This window comes from Uloborus diversus, chromosome 1, assembly GCF_026930045.1.
Source record: "Uloborus diversus isolate 005 chromosome 1, Udiv.v.3.1, whole genome shotgun sequence".
NCBI lineage: Eukaryota > Metazoa > Arthropoda > Arachnida > Araneae > Uloboridae > Uloborus > Uloborus diversus.
In genome coordinates, this window is record NC_072731.1 from 126,236,710 (window position 1) to 126,253,413 (window position 16,704).

At 34.0% G+C, this 16,704-nt stretch overlaps 1 protein-coding gene across 1 annotated transcript in view; it reads left to right on the top strand.

Moving 5' to 3' along the window:
* LOC129221141 (diuretic hormone receptor-like) overlaps positions 1-16,704 on the top strand; it is a gene marked incomplete at its 5' end in the record, with an annotated part of 111,166 nt that overhangs the window by 8,145 nt on the left and 86,317 nt on the right. Inside the window, one exon of the mRNA XM_054855590.1 lies at positions 1,111-1,208. Within this exon, the coding sequence (XP_054711565.1) occupies positions 1,111-1,208 (98 nt within the window). The remainder of the gene's footprint in view (positions 1-1,110; positions 1,209-16,704) is intronic.

Below are 16,704 nucleotides of genomic sequence, written 5' to 3' on the forward strand. Positions count from 1 at the left end.
AGGGAAATCATTGTTAATTTCAATGGATACTCAAGCGGTGTTATGATTTGGCGGACACTTGGCGATTTATCGCTAAGTTCTGCCGCCAACTTGTCGACAAATTTGGCAATTTTTTTTTTTATAATCTGGTTTCAATTTGACCACTGGTGGTGATATTTAGAGAGTAAACTATTGAATCACATTAAAATTGCCAATAATGGAAATATGACAGAATTGAAAAATTAAATTGGAGTAAAAAGAAGTAATTTGATGCACACATCAGCTCGTTCTTCATTGTTTTTATGTGCTTTGGTACATAAAATACAATTAATTTCGATTCACGTTTTCACTGTACTGTGTCACGTTTTATGTCCAGTACAATCATTCTTTTTATCAAGGAGAACTGTTATTCAATTTGTCCCCCGTTTTATGCGCTTTTAGGAATATCCGTGGTTTTCATCATCCTTCGTATATGTGCCATTCAATTCCGCGGATTATCGGGAGTGTACTGTATTATTTTCAACTTTGAATTTTTATCAATTTTTATGGAACTCATCTGTCATGCATAATTGCTCCTCCAATCCACAATTAACACAATAGCAAAGTCTTTGTTGCTTAAAGAGGAACTTCAGGAATAAACTTTTGCTTGCTTGTTAAAGTAAGAGTGCAGATAGTTTCATCCACAACTATTACCCGACTCACATCTCGTAGTTTACGATCAAAAATATTTCATTTCATACTTAAATCTAAAATTATTCAATACATAAAAACGTAAGATGGATCAAAAGTAGGGAAACACATCCGTGCCTCACTGGAAGGTTAAACTAAAAATTCATCCAGAACAAAGCGAGATTTTCCCCCTACCAACACCGATTTTTCAGCACCATCTCTCTCGTTTGGCTTAAGCTGCAAGTTATTTCGAATAGAAATTTTTAGCAGTTAAAACATTTTTTCTCATGACTGAATATGCAGTTCAATTGCTTCCTTTACCTCCTGGAAATTTTTAAATCTCGTTGCACATGGTGTTAATTAGTTTTAACCAGTATCTTTCGAGCTAAATGTCTTTAACTTCGTGCTTTTCAGTTGCAGAAAAAAAAAAAATACACCGTGATCATTTGTTCTATTTTGCAGAGAATGCTTCCCGAGAATGCCATGAGAACGGCACTTGGGCGTTCCGGTCCGACTACTCCAGATGTAGACCTCTCTATCAGAGCGATGAATCCTTTGAGGTGAGTAGTCTTAGCTTTTAATAAAGCGTGTGGTGAACATAGTTATTGTACTTTTTATTTTAATTCATAAGCGATGATTTTCACGACACAATTAAAATAATCATGCATCTTATTGGCAGCTATTGCATAGTTAAGGAGCACCTATGGAACAAAAAAACTTAGCAAACAAACTATAAAACAGCCAAGACTTGAACCGATATATTAACGCTGTCATCAGATAACTTCAAGATGGATTATTTTTGGTGTTTTTACTTATTTCTATGCTTGATATATGTTCAAGAAAGTATTAGATTCATAAAAATCTTGAGTTTCCACGGATTTACATGCTATGAAGTGTGCTGAATCCATTTGACCAATTTTAGAAAATGTTTGTCTGCTTGTGCAGCTGTATGTGAGTGACAGATTGTTTGTAACTACTCCAACTAAAAAACTAATGCAAATTGATGCTAATTAGCTTTTCGCGCCAATTCTTTCCTGAGGTTGGAGCGATCGATTGTTTTTTTTTTCGTTATTTGCTACGTGTTTGCTAATATTTCCTCCTCGGAATCTTGAAATGTGCATTATTTTGTGGGGACATATCAAAGAACATGTATAGGGTGCAAGAACTGTGAAAGAAAAAAAAACAATTCGAGTGAAAAGCATAGATATCGTTGAAATCGGCCAAGAGATGTCGGAAACGTTAGAAAGCTACTTTCCAGAAACTCCTTTAGATAAGCGGAAACAAAAATTGACTCCCCTTGACTTACCCGTTTATTATACTTGACTTTTTGGAATACTTATGAACACATTGCTTGTAACAATAATTCACGACTTAGTTATTTCTTCAAAATAGTCCGTCAGATTTCCTCAGTCTATGTATATAAGATGATAAATTTCCCCCATAATATTTTAACAGTTATTTCCTTTTCAGCAAGTCGGAAATGGGAAAGCAGCAAACGATGTTATTTCTGAGAGAGCAGCCAATTTCCAGAATTCTTTTCAATCCTATAAAAGGAAAATAAAATTCTTTCTCTCGAAATATGGCCTTCGATACATTATTTACTGAAGTTTTTCGGGCAGGATTTCGGCTAAAGCATCAAGTGGCCTTTGGTTGTTTGGCGCTTTATCGGTAAAGTGTTTGAATTCCAACGACTGATGTTCATTCAGCGTGAAATAGTTTAAAACTGTGTGAACTCGAACAAAACGTTCTTTTATTGAATCGATTCTCGCTCATTTCTATACTAATGCTATATTTGTATTCTATTGGATAAATATTTAGAAATTCAAAAGAAAATATTTGTGATTGTCAATTACATACTTACGCACATTTTTTGTTTCATAAGTTATTATGATTAAAGTAGCAAGCGTTAATGTATTTCATCAGTTAAGCATTCACATTCAAATTAAAAGCTTTAAAACGTGAAAGCACCAGTTGCTAATTTAGATCAAGATTTGTTTTCAAATTAAAACTCGAAAGACGGTAGGACATATGGTTTCTCTTGGGTACCTGCTGCTAATATCGGAGGAGAAAACGAGAGAAGAGGGTGAATATAATTTATCAGACAATTTTCTTTATAAATCGTAATGTATATTTTCCAATGTATTGTTTAAAAATACTCCTGTCCCTTAGGTGAGTTCGGTAGTAAATTCTTTTAACGTAAACAGAGCTCTGCTAAGTATAAGGTTCATTCAAAAGAAGCCTGGTCAGTGCGTATAATTTCACATTAGACGTTAGAGGGTGTCATGTAATTGCGTATATGGAGGCTCCATCTATTGGTAGAGACAATGACGCATGTGCAACGTTTGATGTTGCACAGTGACAGTGTGGTTACACCGAAGAGAAGGTGGTCACACAAGTTACCGTCCACTACGGAACATGTCATTGATTTTGACCACAAGGGCCCACTGCTTGTCGAGTTCCTGCAGGGCCGGATTTAGCTTTTAAATCGCTCCATGGAAAAGTAAACAATTGCACACCTTTTGAATTGCATGCATAAAGACCCCCCCCCCTCCCACCTAATATATTAATAAATACATGCTCTTTTTTACATTTTTTAGCAGACCACAAAATGTGTCAAAGTAACTTGGTAAGTAATGTAAATATTTAAAATTTTCATTAAAAGTGCTTCATTTTGTAAAACAGATTCGATTCTGGTGTTTTCAAAACTAGCTAAACAGTTACCGAGCTAATTCTCTGTTCATAAGACAGCGGACTTAAAGCCATCAATCCGTCTCTCAAGTAGCAACACGCTCCAGCGTCCACCATTTTGTGTCGTTCCGCAACTTTCTCCCTATCTCAACAATAGACAAATACGGAGTTTCGCTTATTAAAAAGTATCTTTTTTTAGCCTACTTTCCCATTAAAAGTCAGAGAAAGAAGAAAAAAGCATGAAAGAAGGCTTAATGCATCTTAAAAATATCCCGAAAAACAAAAAAAATTCAAAAATAAATAAAATAGTTAGATTAATATTGAAAAATTAAAAATTGGAAAGTAGGGTTTTGAGATGGGGAAAAATGTCTGTCGGTCTGTCTGTCTGTCCCCCCCCCCTAATAACTTTTGAATGAATAGTCCGATTCAAACAAATTTTTTTTGTTAAAAAGATCTTGGCAAGGACATCTTATTCCCATAATTCATTTTTTTGTTTTGAACAATTTTTCGTTCAATTTTGAACAGTTCAAAAAACTTAACATTATCGCCTACGGGGAAATTCAAAGCAAAAATAAATCTTGAACTTAGAGGCGAAGTAACTCCAAACAAACTTTGTAGGAAAAAGCTTTTGATGAAAAACATGTATCGGAAATACCTTTTTGATTTGAATAAGTTTTCGTTCAATTTTGAACAGTTCAAATCTCTTAACATTAGCGCCTACGGGGAAACTGAAAATCGATATAGATTCCGAACTTAAAGGCGGATTTACTTCAAACAAACTTTGTTGGAAATAGCTCTTGACGACCTACTCCCGACTCCGATTCCGATAATTTTTGTGCTCCTGACTCTGACTCCGACTTCCCGACTTTGAATCTGACTTCGTAGCTTCGGCAAAAATTTGGAGGAAGAATGGCTGACTCCGACTCTTGGAAATTCGACTCTGACTCCGACTCCTGTATCAAATCATAAGTCCTACTCCGTCTCTGCAAATATTGATAGACTTGCGGACTTTTTGGGGAAATGACCGATTCCAACTCCGAGTCTTTGAACTTAAAACTTTCGGCTCTCGAATCTAACTCTTTTGTCCCACAATCAGATGGACTCCGACTCTGACTCCGCAGTCATGGTTTTTACTGTGAAATAATTGTTTTTAATATTTTTTAGATTTCATTTTCAATCTAAAATTTTCATTTATGTATTTAGTTTTGGGCCGAGAAATTCGGAGTCCTTTATGTTTCTACATAAAGATATGCGCAGACGATTTTTTTTCGACAATCAAAATTACTTCTTTAAGTTGACATTTTATTGTTTTTATTTATTTTCAAAAGTACATTAATTCATTCTTTAAAAAAAATTTTGGCAACAGGGGAAAAAACAAATGATTTTTTTTTTTTTTTTGATATGATGTATTTATTTTAATGAGCTTTTAATTTGAATTCTCTTTTTTCTCCTTTTGAAAGCGGTTGAAGATTTTTTTTGATGGAAAAATATATTTAGCTGCTTTGTTTAAAAGCTGCTGCTATTTTATTTGTTCTTTTATTTATTTTTTACGTATCTAATTCTTTAGATGAGCGAGGCATACTTTATTTCTCGAAATCAGCATAAAATATTTAAAAAATATATTTGAAATAATTTACGATTTTAGCAAATTTTGAGAATATTGATCAGATACTAGAAAGTCGATATTGGAATATGGGAAAGTAGGCTCGTTTAGTTCTAGACAGAACTTCTTGTTATCAACGAATGTGTACAGATTTTTAACCGACAATACACATACAAAAATGTCGAATTTTACCTAAGCAAAATATTTTTTTATTATTAACGGCATAATAGTAAAAAGGTGTTTTGAAAAAAATTTCGAACATTTTTAAGAGTAATTTTTTTTTTCCCATAAAGATCTTCTGAGTTAAATTACTTGAAGTGTTTTAAATATGCGTTTTATTATTAGAAAGTTGTTGCAGGGGCAGATACAGAAAAATATTTTGGAGGGGGACCAGGAAATTGAATAGCTCCTTCCCCTCCCCCTCTGCCCAGCCAAACACGATGTTTCATAACAAAGTTTTTCATTACTTTATTTTAAAATGTTTTATTTTTTTTTAGGATCCCTTGAAACTAATGATCTACTTCTAAGTACATACATATTATGCACTAATATACTTTGAATGTGCACTGTAAAAACGATTCAGAAACGTTCCTGGAAAATAATGGGCAGCTGATGTGCCCAATATCTGCTAGTAACATATCTTGCAAATTCCAGGAACTTTTACCGATAAAATTAAATCGGAAATCTTCTCGTTTGAAGTCAGTCGTGACTCTGGAAATAATATCTTGACATCATTCTCATTTATCAAGGAAGTTAAAAGAGCTTTATTGCAAACATGGCCAAAGCTTTGCCAGAATTTGCAAGTAAGTAACGAGAATTTTACTTGCCTGCAAATCTTGCAAAGCAACGCAGTCCACACTTTTTCGCACCCTTAGGGAGCTTAATTAGCATGAACGGGCCGTACTCAGAGTAACGCCGATGCACTTTATAAATACGGTCAGTTAATCTTTAAACTGGGAGCTAAAAATATTTTTCTCAATAGTGAAAAGTCTGCATTATTGCGACTTGTAGCAATTCAGGAAACTTTTTGAGAAGAATGCTTAATTTTTCCAGAAAGTGGATAAAAACCATTAAAACCCCGAAACGTGACACGAAAATACCCAGTAATGTTTCGGAATTTTTTTACAGTGTGGACGTAAAACATGTTCAACGTTTCAAATCAATTAAATACTAAACCAAATATAGTGTCACCGAAGTGCAAGAGAAATATCTTGTTGGGTCAGATTCTGTTTATACAAAATTCGCGAAATTTTCAGCTCGCGCGATCCTTTAATCCTTTTACAGTGTAGCTTTTTTTCCTGTTTAAAAATGTCTATACGTTTATCTCAGCGGTTTTTAGTTGGTTATATATATATATATATATATATATATATATATTTTTTTTTTTTTTTTTTTCCTTTTACATTTTTTTCTCAAATTTTACAGAAAAGAAAATTTGTCGTTTTCATTTATTTTTAAAAAATCTTTAACGCCGCGAAGGACTTCTTTTTGTTACATTATTAAAATCAAATTGGCGATTTACTAAAATCAATGTTTACCCCGCTGCCATCCCCCTGACTAGGGCCACGTCGATGGGAAGTCACTGTGATCTCCCCAAAAAATGCAGAACTCAGCAAATTTTGCCCGACGATTTTGCAAAATTGGGGCCTTAAGGAAATATTAAATGGCCTAATATAATAATTATTTACTAGGTGCTAGTACGTATGAGTGTTTAGCCGTATTTTATCATTCAGAAAATTTTGGAGCTGCGTTCGGCAATTTGGGAATTTCTCCCCTCTAAAAAATGTAAGTTCGGGGCGCCCCTATTGGTGATGATCCTGCTGATGATTCTAATTCGTTTAAAATTATCTTAAAGTCTCCGTAATTAGTTGAATTTATGCACGAACTAACAGTTTTTACATCAAACTGGTGCTGACTACGATTATAGAATACATAAGGGGATATCGCTGTGCGCCCTCTACATTTGTAGATGAAGAAAATAGTGCCGCAGTTTAGGTGTGAAACGCTGGAACATCCACAGTTCAGTCCAGACCTCTCATCGTGTGACTTTAATGTGTCCATGTGACTTTCAGATGTTTCAGAAAACAGTAGCCTACTAACTACTTTAAAGATGGAGTCGACCGACTGACGTCGTAAAAGAATGAATGTGCCAACAATTTTGGCAACTATTTTTTAAGTTAATAAAATCGTTACCGTTACTTTACACTAATGACCGAGTTTCATTTGAATGCCCATTTAATTTTTGGCAGAGTTTCTCTAATATGTTTCATCAATTTTTCCCAGAAACCTCCCCACTATGGAGATCTTTCTGAAGGAAATTTTCAATTATAATGTTGTTTTCCGATGCTATAAAATCCTTCAGCTCTGGATGCTGTATTAATTTGTGAAAAGACATCAGTATTTCACAAGATCAATGTCAGTCTTTGCAGTTTTAGAACATATAACTTTTGAATTTACCCTTCTTCCTAGAAAAATAACTTCTCAATGCGAAGATAAAGCTTTTCACAAACATATACGTCACCAAAGTAATATGTTCTATGCTCTAGTTACGGCACACGTAACTAATACTGTGTACACTTTCTCACAGCTGGTTAATTTAGATTTAACCACTATCACACCATTATTGCAAATATCTGCACAATTTTGCAGTCACTAACAAGCCTAACAATTCCAATCTCGGGAGCATTAACCATTTTTAACGCCTCCCCCCCCCCCATCAGGGCCGTCGCTAGGTCAAAAACTGGGGGAAGGGGTATGCATTTGGCGGCCACTTAATTGCTTCAAACGCATGTTAAAATATGCAAAGAGAGAGAGAAGATTTAGCTTCTGGTTTAGCAGGGATAGTCATATTACTAGACCATAGTACTAGAAGTAAAAACGTACTCGAAAGGATAATATTCAGTGAGAAATAGAGGATCGGGGGTCGGAGGGCTGCCTCCTGGTATTTTTTCGAAATTGAACACATAAAAAGGCGTTTTAAACAATATTTAAGTTGGGGAGGAAGGTAAGAAGAGGTCCAGGATAGCCTCTCCCGATAAATTTTCCAAATTTAAGTTCCCAAAACACAACTATACGTTATATTTGATCGTGTTCAGGAGAGGTTGTCCGGGGGGCTCTCCCCTGGGAGTTTTACAAGATTCCTATTTGAAAAATAATTTTAGATGATCTATGATGATGTTAAGGAAGGAAGAGACTCGGGGTCATTCCCGATAATTTTTCAAAATTCCAACTCCAAGCACAAAATTGAGAATTATTTCTAATTGTGACAGGTAAAGGGAAAACGGGGAAGAGGGGTCTCCCCCGGGAAATTTTTAAAAATTGTAGTTCGAAAAATGAGTTTTAGACGATTTGTGGTGATATCAAGAGGAAGAGAAATGTGGGACCCATCCCCCCTGGATTTTTAGTAATTGAAGTCTTCAAAACGTGGTTGTAGGCTTTTTTGTTAAAATTTAGTGCACCATCAGTTTCTCGAAATTAAAGTTCCGAAAACGTAATGTATGTAAACCTTCGATGGAAATGGGGGAGGGGGAGGGAGTTTTGAAGGGGATCGCGCACAGAAATGTTTTGTAATTGAAGCATTAAAAGCGAGATTTAAGACGTTTTTTGATGATGTTGTAGAGAGAGAGACAGAGAAGCAATTTTCAAGAAAAACTTTCGATCTGTGGAAAACTCTATTTTAGAAAATTTTTGGTAATGTTAATGGGTGGAGAGAATCGTAGTCCTCCCCTGGAAAATTTTCAAAATTGAAATTTAATTAACGCAATCGTAGGCGATTTTCAGTTAGAGGGGAAGAGGGTTTGGGACTCCAGCGAAATATTTTCTGAATCGAAGCCTTAAGAATGCAATTTTTGAGTATCATCGGTAATATTAGGAGGAGGACAGGTTCGGGAGACCTCAGGGAGTTTTCTTAAAATTTAAGTCCGAAAAGTGAAATTTATTCGACCTTGAATGATGATGAATGATTAATTGAGGGGGCGTTTCTCGGGGGTTGTGTTGGGAGCACTTTCGTAACTTTTCGAAATTGCACTTCAAATACACATGTGTAGGTTATCTATAAAGACGTTAGGGCAAGGGGTGGGGGTTTGAGAACATTTTCCCGGAATTTTTTCAAAACCTAAGTTTTAAAAACTCATTTCCAGCCAGCTTTGGGGACGTAAAAAGAACGGTTTGAAGTTCCCCACTCTTCTCAATTCTGCTCAGGAGAGCCCACCTAGGAGGAGTAATGTCGCAGATTGCGCCATTGAAATTTTTAGGGGGTTTTGAAGGTTATTTTTCGCTTTTTTTGGGGGGGGAATCTTGCTTTTGGGGGGTTTTTTGCGATATTTATGGGTGCGCCCTTGTTCTTAGGGGGAGGGCATCTCTGATTTGGCTACGTCCCTATCTTCATTTTAAATTTCAATTATTGTTATACATATTGTGGTAACACTTCCTTCCAATTTTCCTTTGTCAATCCCGATTATTTGCTTGGATTTCCCATAGTAGAATTTTCAATTTTCAATCTAATTTTTTTTTTTAAATACAAGTGTCTGAGGCCCCAGAAAAAGAACTTTTAACATTTTGAACGGATGTGGTAATTTTCTGCGATACCTTTGCTCCTTATTCCACTTATTTTTATTTTAAACATGCCTGCAGCATCTCTTGATCAAGCTTTGATTTACTTCGATTTTTACGTTCAAACATTTAGAACTTCTGGTGTGAGTATTCATTACAATACTTTGAATCTCTATTGGCATTTAATTTTTTCCCTCTCTCTACTTCAAACATATTTCGGCAACCCGTGCAATGGTTTTCAGGACAATATTTTTCACCAATAAAAGTACATATGGAATTTCGGCGGTGCCTATGAAACTATCCTATTTATCATTTTTTTTTTAAACTGAAGAACAATGAAGCATGGTTTTGTATAACCAGGACCGCCGAGAGACAAGGCGTGCACCATGTTAGATTCGTCACCGGTCCTCCCTCCAATTATGCAATTTTTACTCTATGCACAATACTTTAGTTTGAACCGGGCCCATACTTTCTGACTAGGCAGAAATACCCACTCTGCGGCCTAGTGAATAGTGTAATGAATATTTTTTTGGCGTTGAAAAATGTTTGAAGCGTACATTTCCGCTGCCCTTACTTAAATGATCTTAATAAAAGAGAATCATGGATGTTCCTAAATTGTATTTTAAGATTTACAAAGAGATAAGTAATTTTTGTGTTACAATTATTTCAATTGTTCATTTATAATTATTATTTAATTTTTTTAAAACAATGAAGAGTTTTTCTTCGTTTGTTGCACCGCTAAAATGAAATTGGTGGCCCCTCTTCTGAAAAACGGAGGGGGAAGGTAGCACCCCACACACACCCTTGACGACGGCCCTGCCCCCATATTAATTTTTAACATGCTTTTTAATTCTAGCAATGAGAAAAAAAAAATTATGCCGTACGAACGAATGGCAATCGATTCATTCGCTTAATTTTGCATTCATCAGAGCTATGTGAAGCCCAAAAATTTTTCAAATACTTACGATCTTTTTCTGCTATACTAATCATAAAGAAAGCCTTTTTAATACCCTCATTGAATGCGATCTTAAATTTTCTGAAGTTCAGGATAATATCAAGAATGTTAGCGTTTAAATTTGCGCCACATTCTAGTGCTAATTACACTAGTCAACACCAAAAATGCATCTGGCTCAAAAATAGCTGTTTCCGAAGTATTTTGCCTCGCTAAGCACGAAAATCGCCATAAAAAGTTAAGATTAGCTCTAGTTTTCAAAATACAGGGCCAACTAGGATATTGAGTTCTTTCTAATTCGCTTTTTTCCTGTCAGATAGAACCCCCCCCCCCTGGGACTGAATGTCATCTAAACTTTAACCCTAGGTTAGGATAGAAAATCTTACTACATGGTAACCGAAATGGACTACAAGAAATTTAAATTCTGGGAAGGGAAAATCACAAAATCAGCCAAATTTGGAGTTTTAGGTAGATTTACCCATTTCTACTTCCACCCATGCTGATTCTGCTTTGAATAATGAAGAACTTTGTAAAAGCTGTGAACAGAGATGGTTTTTCCAATGTCTTAGAGGGAAATTTCTAAGTTAAGGTTTCCAAGTTGAAGTTAAGGTTAAGGTGAGAATTTTTAACGGTCCTTCAAATACGTGCAATTATGAAAATTAGTGTTTTTGAAAAAAAAAAAAAAAAAAATGCGAGGGGAGAGAAAAACACCCAAGAAGCCTTTAAAGGTATATTACAAGTATTTCTAAGCAGTAGAGAAGACGAGAACTAAAAACACTTGGTCAAACAATCCCTGCGGAAGTTCTGTGACCGTTGATGAATGATGTGTCTCTGAAACTATTTTGTTCACTTCTTCCAGGATATTTTGATGAAAAGCTAAAGTATTGAGCATGAGGAGAGGTTTCACCAAGATATCTTCACAATGGGACGTAGATATCAGGGTCATTGGGCTGAGTTAATGCGCACCAAATGCTGCTGAACTATTACAAGAGATGGTCCTGCATTGACGCACAAAAAGCAATCGTTAATGAAGCGTTTAGAGCAATAAGCGAAAAGCAACCACTGCTTTCCAAAAAAATAGGCATTATTTAATAAAAACAGGACCTATTTAATTTCATTTATTGCACTGGGTTTTTTTTTCCCTACTTAACATTACCTTTGAATCAATGTGTGGTTCTAGTGCATCTTTCTCGAGTGGGCTTTTATCTACTATCTTGAAAAGAAGATTTAATTTAAAAAAATCCACTACCATATATTCGTTTTTCTTGACCCAAAATTAGTAGGAATTGACTATTTAAAACCAGGATGCAGACAAAAAGTTCTTTTTTGTTGACTAGCGTTATTTGTTATATACTCATAATTTAAGAGCACGGCAGAGTTCATTTTATTTGATACGCTCCATGGGATTTTTTACACAGCTGCGAAAAAAAGTGTCTTGTTTTTCGAATTAAGCTTACTGTTTATGTAAAAACATATCGTTATTTTTATTACCATTAAAGTTTGAATTTACAGCCAACACCTAAACGGAAATAACTTTTTCAATTTTTGTATCTAAAATCTCGTTTATGGACGTTAATTTTTTCTATCAACTCTTGCTTACAGAGGGTGAGTCGGACACGACCAACAGCAAAAAGCTAATTTTTTGCCGATAAAGTAACAAGGAAAACACACTCCCATTATTCCACTAATAATTAAAGCTGTGTTGTAACACTAATGTGATGTAAAGTAGTAAAACATTGATAACAGTGGTCAAAAATGAAAGTACAAAATCCTGACGTCACTTCTACAATGTCACCGAAGAACTTTTTTAAAAGCGTGGGAAGATCGTAAATTGCTTTTCTGGGAATCTTTGGCCATTAGATGCTCATTTCTCCCCCATCCTCTCACACACAGACGATATTCTCATCGATCGTGTGCAGGTTGTTAGTCATAATTAGGTGACATCAGCTGATGGAAAAGATTAAATGCTTCGCTGATGGATTCTGATTTGAGTGATATTTTGATGTAAAATACGGAGGTGTTACTAAATATATCACACTGTTAATAGCGTAATAAGAATATATTACTTCTTCTCAAAACATAAACTCATAAACTTTGCCTACAAGATTTTAGACGTTGATTATTTTTATCTTTTAACACCTAAAACTACAAGTCGTCTTAAATTCATAATTTCTGATTGAACTGAACGAAAAGGGTAGTATTAAATTACCCTAACGCATCTTTTTACAGTTAAATAAAGTAAAAATAGATTAAAAAATAATGCTGAATCGGAAAGTTTAGTCTAAGAGTCCACTCTCACCTCTCCCCCTATATACAATTTATATAATTATAATGGCATTCTTAGCACGGGTGTCACCCGGGGTGGTAATGTGCAATATCTCCTCCCCCCCCCCTCCGGACAAAAGTTGTATTTAAATCATGTAAATCAAGAAAGTCGTGCAATTTTCAGAAACAACCCTTGTCTTTTTTGCGGCGGAACAACTTATGTAAATTGCTTTGGATGCATATCTACTACAGTGGTGGACAAAATTATAGACTCAATTTTTTTTACTTTTGTTTCAATTACAACATGACTCAGTTTAAATTATTTTCATTGAAGTAAAGATGAATAATTGAAGAAATCGGCCTAAAATTAGAACATCTTATCAATTAAATTAAAAAATTCATAAAATTAGAAAATTTGCAAATTTAATATTTTATCATTACGTTAAACCTGGACAAAAGTATAAACTCAGAGGTAAAAAATCCAGGATTACGAGAAAGTTTCGTTCCAAAATGTTAATTTAACGCCATAGAATGAATAAATGTTGCCATCAGTGATTGCTAAAAGTTTTGTTTTTGGAAATTTATGAGAAACATATAAATGCACCGCTGGACAAAATTATAAACTCTTTTTTTTTTTCATTTTTTCAATCATAATTTAACTCAGTTAAAAAACTTTTTGTTCTAGTAAAGATAAATAACTGATTGAATAGTCCTAAATTCAGTATAACTCATAAACTTTATAAAATAAATAATTTAATTAAAAAATATTAACTTTAATATCTTTATTATACATGAAATCTTTACAAAAGTATCAACTCAAAAGTAAGAAACTCTGAAGTTTGGTGGAATTTTATTCAAATACTTAATCATTTAATATCCAAAAATGAACCAATGCTGAATTACAAAATTACAAACTTACAATACTGCATAAACACAATTATAAGCTGACAAAATTTTGATTTTTTTTTTTTTTTTTTGAGTTTAATTAAATTACATTTGCAATTACTTCACTAAAACAAAAGCATAGATTTAGGAAAATGTAATTTTGCTATTAACATGGATAAATTGAAAAAAAAAATCAATATTTGAAATGTTTTAAAAATTAACACTGCATAAAATCTAGCTATTAGTGTAAACTACAAACTTTTAAAAACTGAATTACCTCACATATGCGGCTGGGCATAGATTTCACAAGAGTTTCCAACAGCTGCAGTGGCATATGGTTCCATGCTGAAAGTATTGCCCTTTTTAATTACTCTGTGGTTTGGTACTGGTGCCGATCATGATAAACTTTGCGAACCGTGGTCCCCCAAAGATTTTCAATCGGATTAAGATCCGGACTACGAGCTGGCCATTTGATAACTTTGATAGCCCAGCGCTGAACCATTCTTTTGTACTTTTCACTGTGTGTACACTCGCGTTATCTTGCTGAAATAACCAGTTACCTCCAGGAATCAGATGAGCAAAAGATAAGAGATGATCTTCCAGTATTAATTGGTAATCTTCAGCGTTCTGTCTTCCATTAAGAAACGCCAATCCTACTTTACCATGCTGACAGAGATATTTATCTTTACTGGAACATTTTTTTTTTTTTAACTGAGTTAAATTATGATTGAAAAAATGAAAAAAAAATGAGTTTATAATTTTGTCCAGCGGTGCATTTATATGTTTCTCATAAATTTCCAAAAACAAAACTTTTAGCAACCACTGATGGCAACATATATTCATTCTATGGCGTTAAATTAACCTTTCGGAACGAAACTTTTTCGTAATCCTGGAATTTTTACCTCTGAGTTTATACTTTTGTCCAGGTTTCACGTAATAATAAAATATTAAATTTGCAAATTTTCCAATTTTATGAATTTTTTAATTTAATTGATAAGATGTACTAATTTTGGAACTATTTCTTCAACTATTCATCTTTACTTCAATGAAAATAATTTAAACTGAGTCATGTTGTAATTGAAACAAAAGAAAAAAAAAATGAGTCTATAATTTTGTCCACCACTGTATCAGCTCCCTTCCACGAAATTGTGCTGTAATTTCATTCAAATTTGGCACATTAAATACAATTTGAGATGTATTGGGGGAAATTTTCACGTTTAAAAAGTTAGTATTTTTTAATAAACTCTGATATCCACTTAGAGTGCCCCTCCCCCCAGATAAATGTAACCCGAGGTAGAGTCTCTCTCTCCTTCTGTAGTGACATTTCTGATGCATATACATAAATGTTTAGTGGAGACCAGTTGCAGGTGATACAGAGTTAAGTTCTTACAATGGCTTTAATTTCCAAGTGTGTATATGTCCAGTACGGAAAGCTTTATGAAGAAGCAACGGACTGTGCTAATTTAACCTACTTTCAGGGGAGAACCTGTCTTTTTTTGTTAAAAAGCTATTTGTAGAAAAATTTATTTTGTGCACAAAAGTAAATTTTCATGATATACTACTTTCAACTGTTGCGAAGGGTGTTTAAGCTTTATATCATATTACACAAGATACGGCTGTTCTTTAAAGCTGAGGCAATGTATCTAATATAAGTTGCTTTTTTTTTTTTTTTTTTTTGACACTTTTTCCCAACGTTTTTGAGTTAACGTAAGGGCGTTGTTTGGTTCAAATTAATACCGTGTTATTCACCAGTTTTTAACCGACTTCAAAAAGGAGGCGGTTATCAGTTCATACCGTATGTATGTTTTTTTTTTTTTTTGTTTGTCCACTCATAGCGTCCCACCTAGTGAACCGATTTTGATGATTCTTTTTTTAATGGATAGAGGATGGCTCAACTTAGGTCCCATTACTTCGTTTGACCATATTTGTTCTTTAGAAAAAAAGTTATGGGCAAAAAACAGTAAATTTCCCTATTAAATGATTAAAATGATATTGTAGCGAAGTTCGCACTTTTCATCCGTGGATAACGGTGGCTCAGTGGTAGAATTCTCGTCTCCCACACAAGCGACCCGGGTTCAAATCCCGACAAGGACAAAGTGAATTTTACAAAAATTTCGTTTCTACTGCTTCCCGTATTTTCTCGAATGTTCTATTAATTTCTGTATCTTTTCAAGTCTGGAAAGTTCCAGCACTTTTTCAAGTTGTATATAAGGAGCTGTAACGTTCATTCGTGGTTCTGAATAAAGATCTCGGGTTGAGACTAACGAGTATTCACTTCATTTGGCTTTCACATTGTCTTCGCTATCTTCATCTACGCGACAATATGAAACTCATTGTTATAAAAGTTTGGTGCCATATAACTGTAACATTAATAGTAATTGTAATGATAATTTTGAATAAAGGCTTTTCTAAAGCAATACAGTGATATAGAGCCGCACTTCTTACTAGGTAACTTCTTACTTTTACTGAAATATCTACATTTACACTAAAAAGAATGAAATAAAAAAATTTTGAAAAAAAAATAGAACCGACTTCAAAATTGCTCTAAAAAGTGAAAAATAATTTTATTCTTTAAACACCATCGATAATACTTTTAAACATAATTTTTGAAGTTGGCGCAAAAACAAAAAGTAAAATCCATTGTAACCATGCTTCGTTCATATTTTTATCAAAAAATCATCCAAACTTAGGAACGGAACATTTATATCGTTACTCAAATATGCTGTCATCAATGCGTAATGCATGTGGTGAAGAAACTAGACGTGGTTAAATTTATACTTGTAGTTGAGTTATGGCTGTGAATGATTTTATCGATCGTTTTTGCGCCAACTTCAAAAATTATGTTTAAAAGTATTATCGATGGTGTTTAAAGAATAAAATTATTTTTCACTTTTTAGAGCAATTTTGAAGTCGGTTCTATTTTTTTTTCAAAATTTTTTTTTAAATGTTTTTTCTTATTTCAGAAATGCTTAGAAATGTCTAAAAACGCTCAAGTTAAGAAAATTTTCTTTATTTAAAAGCGCGTATTTTGAAGATAGTGATACGTCTGTACTAACTGTAAACCAGGTTTGCGTCCATCATCAAAGTTAGATTAAAACTTCATACATTTTCT